This window comes from Vicia villosa, unplaced genomic scaffold (genome assembly GCF_029867415.1).
Source record: "Vicia villosa cultivar HV-30 ecotype Madison, WI unplaced genomic scaffold, Vvil1.0 ctg.000951F_1_1, whole genome shotgun sequence".
NCBI lineage: Eukaryota > Viridiplantae > Streptophyta > Magnoliopsida > Fabales > Fabaceae > Vicia > Vicia villosa.
Window position 1 is genome coordinate 589,329 of NW_026705426.1, and position 6,306 is coordinate 595,634.

General features: G+C 30.4%; 1 protein-coding gene across 2 annotated transcripts; it reads right to left on the minus strand.

Annotated features, from left to right (window-relative positions):
* Positions 1-284: 284 nt before the first annotated feature.
* On the minus strand, positions 285-4,765 carry LOC131632507 (heptahelical transmembrane protein 2-like). Of its 2 annotated transcripts, none has more exons than XM_058903257.1 (4): positions 4,462-4,765; positions 4,282-4,386; positions 4,127-4,184; positions 285-1,142 (listed from the first exon to the last, which is right to left on the minus strand). In XM_058903257.1, the coding sequence occupies exons 1-4, from the start codon at positions 4,647-4,649 to the stop codon at positions 477-479; spliced, it is 1,017 nt and encodes a 338-aa protein (XP_058759240.1). In that variant the 5' UTR covers positions 4,650-4,765; the 3' UTR covers positions 285-476. The 2 variants fall into 2 exon arrangements, with proteins under 2 accessions (XP_058759240.1, XP_058759239.1); XM_058903256.1 differs by having other exon boundaries at positions 4,127-4,190; positions 4,462-4,764.
* Between the last annotated feature and the right edge of the window lie 1,541 nt (positions 4,766-6,306).

A 6,306-nucleotide genomic window follows, 5' to 3' on the forward strand; every position in this document is an offset into this window, starting at 1 on the left:
CATAGACAAAAACCAAAGTATAGCCAACTTACATAGACAAGTGACACATTTAAGCCTTTTCTTAATTTGAGAATCTTTGATTGTCATGTATTTTAAACAAAAAATCTAAAAATTGAAATAATAATTTTTTAAAATTTTAGTTTTTTTTAATTGTTAATAAAGATATGAAAAATAATTTATAAGAGATGCATTTAGAAAAAGTTTGTTTTAAAAAATTGTAAAAAGAATGATTAACAAACTATTTCATCTATATTATACTATATTTAATGCTTGAAATGAAAACCAAAACATAAAAATCAACATGTCTTAATATTAAAAAAAGTTTGAATTATATTATCTAACAAAACATTTCATTTCTGAAAGTGAGGGGTGGGGGAATCCAAAATAGTCAAATTTGTTATTTGTTACTAGTTTCATTTGCAAAGTTTAAAAACAGCATCTAGTGTCCATAGAAAGAAGAATACAAAAATGATAAACTAAAATGCACATGTGGGTGATCCCCTTCGAAAATCCATCATGACAAGTGTGGCAGTGCTATGTGCAAGTGCCCCAAGAACAACAAAAACATGAAATATCTGATGACTATGTCCTGCAAGATCAAATGCTCCAGGCTTCCATCTCTCTGGTATTCTAGTCACATAAAACACAACACCTGTGGCATATAGAATCCCTGTTATCACCTCATATCCAATTGCAACTACAATATGCGAGTGACCCCAGTTGATTACAAGAGCATGAACTGCTGGAATAACACCTGAAAATCCCATTGAAAGGAACAAAGATGCTCTAAAGGTTCGAAACCGAGGTGCTGAAAGTGTCGGGGAAAGAAGGGTTATTACTGCTATTACTCCAAGGACTGATATTGATGTCAAATAGAGTAACCTTGCGTATGGATTGCAGAAAAATACGTAGTAAATTGGAGCATAGAAAGAGGATACTATCATAATTGATATTCCGGCGTAATCTAGACGCCAAAAAAAGAGGTTAAAGCGTTTGGAGTGGCAAGCTAGAAGATGGGAAATAGAACTGCATGCTAAGCAACACATTCCTCCAACTAAGAGAATGAACCATGGCCATCTTGGAATTGTTTCGGTCACTCCATCAAAGATGGTTACTTCCAATATCTGTCTCAAATGCCAATCCTGTAACCAAACAAATCACGCATTCATTCAATCTCATGATATTATTAAAGGGATAAGCTAAAAGTGGGCTAGGCATGTTTTATATTTCTTGCTACTCCGTATAAATAACAAAAATGCGGCGTGTTATGGTCAATTATTTATGGTTTTTAGTATAAATTGAAAATATGTAAAACTACAATAGACGGCAAAACTCTCAATCCCATGACATCTGATTAAGCAGACCCTTACCATCTCATTGGATTTATAGTGGTGATTTTGACCACCTACTTAAACTGATTGTTTAACTTATGGATGGAATTTTATTACAGCTCTGAAAAAATTGTTTGTTCTTCTGAACAGAACCAAATCTCTATCTATCTCCATGTCTTATTTTGATGGGAATAGATCCTTTCATGTGACATGAAGGTCTACTAAAATCTCCATCATCGAATGAAAAAGAAAGAGAATAAAAGAAAAGGTGAGTTTTAAAGGCAGAGATGAAAAAACATGAAAACATATGAACAAAAATAAATGGTGAGAATTCAATGTATATCTATGTTTGGTAGGAAAAGTTATTCTAACTTTTTTTTTTGGACAATTGCAAGTAATTCTTTAAATTAAAACTTGTGTTGGATGACAATGACAGTACAAGAGAGAAAATTGATTAACAAATTTCAGAAAAAGCACAATTGTTTGTTAATGAATTAGGAAGATATATTTTTGTATTTGGCTTAAAAAGAAGTTAAACAAAATGGACTGGACCAACCGATAATAGAAAAAAAAAAAAGGAATAAATATGTCCTTATAAATAATTTAAAATCGGTTTAGTCCCTATAAAAATTATTTTTAAATAATGGCTCTTTTAAAAAATTTCATCCGCACTTTTGGTCTCTCCTGCTAAAATTGTTGTTAAAACCGTCGCTGATTCAATGCTAAGTAGAAACCGTCGCTAAGATGATTGTTAATTATGCTAAGTTGTATAAGGAACAAAAAATGTAGATGAAAATTATTAAGATAACTTTTCTTTAAAAAAAGTTTTTTAAAAATTTAAAGTGAATTATGAGATGTTTAGGAGTACAACAAACATATTTAACCTAAAAAAAAATTATTTTTTAGATTCTTAATCCCTTGCCTCCCAATAATCTTAATTCTTGAGAAAACTTGGTGTTAGAAAATTGGACACAATTTATTGTACCAAATACACAATTTTTTAAAGAGCAATATTGGAGAATCTTACACATTTACACATGATAACTGATAAGCAAATACTGTCTCTATCAGTTTTACAATGAATAAGACATCTAAAAAATATTTCACATATTTATATTGTAATGTATTTTCTAATTATATCATCTAATAAATATTATATAAGTCATTCTCAATTATATATTTAATTAAAAATACTATATAGATTATTCTCAATTAAACATTTGTCACTTTATATCAATGATGATTATATTTTTTACTCATAATAATGACAAACATAGTAGTGCCTTATAAAAATATTATTACCATTGTTTGGTTTATGATTTTTTAATCCCTCTCAAGTGAAGTATTCATTGCGGAAAGAGGAATGAATAACTATTTAATAATTACTAGTATCATATTTTGTCTACTATTCCAACATTTTCAAGTAAGAAACGCAAGACATAGAGTAGTCTGAAATTATTGAATAATAATGGGTCGGTCACAGAGATCACATGGAGATAGGCTAAACTGACCCACTTATCCTGCCATTTCATTCACAACATTTTCTAACCTTACCAACCATGCCTAATACACTTCAAAAGTAATGGTTCAAGTCTATCTCGGTCTTATCTATAAGGTTACAACACACTAAACCCCTTAGAGAGTATGCAAAATGGTATAGGCGAGCTAAAGTCGATCTCAAGTCATATCGATCAAATTTTACTATTATAAAAAAGGGCGAATTCATCCAACTAAATCATATTCATCAAATTAACCATTATAATGCAAATTCATCCGACCACAAGATCAGCTCGATCTTGAATCAGAAAATCAACTCAACTTCACTGACTCCGCTGCAACTCATATAAGAGTTTGGATAATAACACACTCAACCAAGAAGACAGGAAAATTGATGGAAATAAACATGGGGAGACGTATGGCAGGAGCATTTGTTGAAAGTTTAAAAAGATAAGTAATACTCCCTCCGTCCCAAATTATTTGTAGCAATGACTCATTTCACACAGTTAAGAAACAGTAATAAATAAAAGAGAGAATAATGATTTTACTAAATTATCCTGATTAATTATTAGTGTATTCGAAATAACATTTATATTAAGTGAAAAAACCATAAATTAAGGGCCTTTATTAGAGGGTATAATTGAAAAATTAAATATAAAATTGCATTGGTAATATAAAATGACAAGTATTTTGAGACACTTTTTTCTTAAATATGACATTCATTTTATGACGGAGTACTTGTTTGTTTGATGGATTTAGAAATGGAAATATAGTGAAGTGGGCAGACTAATAGACAACACAGATATTATTCATTCACATAATACTTTTAGTAAGGGAACCATAATAATAAATAAATGTCAAAATTTGGCAATAGTTTTAAATTTTTTATCATTTTCATTTTTGTAAAAATAGAAAATATAAGATACATTTTATTACTAATGATGAAAAAAGGCAAAACAGTATGAATGGTGATAAATTTTTTAGCAATTAGATAAAGAAGTTACTACTACCTCACCTAACAAAATTACACCAAACTTGGAAATACGATAACAATCATTCATTTTTTTTAAAAAGTTGCTGTATATTAATAGTATTTTATTCAGATTCACAATAACAATTAAAAGAGCATACTTGAAAAAATAATAATAAATATTTATTTTAAAATAAATATTAATTAATAAAATAATATAGTCATTTAAAAATGATTAGTTATTACTAGTAATATGAATGGCATAAAAACAAAAACAACAAATCTTGTTTAAATAAATAAATAATAAAATTGAAAATGGAAAGCAAACCTGAAAGTCTTTGTTTTGAGATTCAGAACCGTTGATCTGCTTTCCCATGGCTCCTACTCTGTTCCTACACCACACAATAAAAAACCCCAAATATGAAACCCAAACCCTTCAAGTTCAACAACAAGAGAAAAATCTCAACCAAACAAGAAAAATACCTGTAAATTTTAGAGAGAAACCCTCCTCCTCCACCTCCGTGTTCCGCCACCGCCGGAAAACTCACCACCGCCATCGCCGCAAAAATCAAAAAGCCTCCTAAATGACTACACCAAGAATAATAAAATCAAACACAAAAACCAAAAGTTCTGCAAAATTTTAACATCGGAAACAACACTCACGTCCAAACATTCAGCGTCTCGTTGTGCCATGCGAAAACGCTCAACAAAGAATCCTTCACCGGCCATTCCGACCGGTAATGATCCAATATGAACTCATTATCTTTCAAATATTCCGGCAATTCCTCAAACTTGACCAATCGCGACTTCGTTCTCTTCCGCTTATCACCTTTCGGCCGATGAACCTTCATCTCAGATAGCTCGCCGGAAAATCTTATCTTCGCTCGTTTTCCGGCGAGAATGTTACCAAATGTAAATATTTTTATCTATCTATTTCTTGGGTTGGTTACTGGCCTGTCCCTATTTATACCCAAACACATAGATTGTCTTGTGAGGTTTATTTATTGGTAATGGAAAAATATTTTTAAAAAAAATTATTGGTTTCGTGTCAAAAGTTGATTGGTTTTTAAAGTTGATGAGAAGTGAAAAGTAAAATATATATTACCCCATTCATTAACGTTTGTCCAAACTTGAAAGCCATATCTTTGTTTTTTATCGGAAGGTGAAGAATGAGGCTTTTGTGTCAACAAATAAAATATGAGGAACCAATGGTAAAATTTTAGCCCCCTGAGGGTTAGAAACGTGTTCAATCTCTCTGCTCATGCATATTGTGATGTTATGCTTATAACTTGAAAACAAACAGAATTGTGTGCTTCAAAACAAAACTAAACAAATATATACATCATCTTCTTCTAGTTACTTAACCAAAAACATATGATCAAGACTATCAATATGCCTCCCAATACATCATGTTATTCGCTAACTAGATCAATTTTGAATATTACGTAGTGTTCTAGTATAAACACAAGGTTTGGAAATAGCTATGATTCAATTCAAATGTGGAATTCTCTAAAAAAAAACAATATATGTTTTGATCCACCATGAGTCGTTTGATTACGAATAAAGAGAATTATGATATTTGATTAATGTGATGTCAATTGATGACATCAAATTAAGGATGTTGTTTTTTTAGTTATGGACTCTGTGTGTAGGATTTTAGATGCTTATAACAGAATTTCAAAAATTTCATTCTTTATATTTAACTCCAGAATCATCATGCAATTATCAATAGTATAAATCATACAAAGTATAAGACTTATTTCAAGAATCACATTCTTTACATCTAACTTCAAGATCACCATGCATATATCAATATGAATCATACAAAGTGTGGGACTTTAAATCTTTGATGTGTGGATCCATGAAAATAATAGCTTTCAATGTTGTAAAAAAGGGGAATCGAACCCACGCCTTTATACACACGCCTCAAAGACACACATAAACTAATTGAGTCAAACGATGAAGTCGTTTATGAAATGAACACCATTCAAAATAAAATAAAGCATTTTTCTAAATTCAAAAATGGACTTCATCTTCAATCTCAAGAACAACAAAATATGGAAAATCGTATCTCCATAAAAACTTAATCATTTTCAGAAATGTAAACATGAAAGTTATGTGATTTTTCAAGACGAATCCAACCATGTATCATTCATTAATTGATTTTAATTATAACTTAATAATTTTTCAGATAACCTTAAGATTCCTAATTATTCAAAATTAAATTAAATGGTCTGCATGATGAATAAATGAATTAAACCAGAGGGCTTTTGATCCTCACATGATTCTAAACACAATGGTATCGAGTTTTGTTAAAAAATGATACCTAAATGACTAAGTTTAAGTTTGAATGGTTTACTGCTAAAGCTGGAAATCAAATTCTTGGTTAGAGGTGTTACAGAGTTGGTTTGATGATTTGGATAGCTTCCTGGCACCTTATAGAAGATAAATGGATGCTCACTTGAACTTGAACACACTTGGAATGACCTGCTCAACTGTACCTACAAG

What these genes read in the sequence shown, in the direction of transcription:
- LOC131632507 (XM_058903256.1), bottom strand. Translation starts at nt 4,649, where the DNA reads ATGAAGGTTCATCGGCCGAAAGGTGATAAGCGGAAGAGAACGAAGTCG. An exon ending in GAGACGCTGAATGTTTGGAC is followed by an intron (nt 4,387 to 4,461) that starts GTGAGTGTTGTT and finishes TTCTTGGTGTAG; the next exon opens with TCATTTAGGAGGCTTTTTGA. An exon ending in CTCAAAACAAAGACTTTCAG is followed by an intron (nt 1,143 to 4,126) that starts GTTTGCTTTCCA and finishes GTTTGGTTACAG; the next exon opens with GATTGGCATTTGAGACAGAT.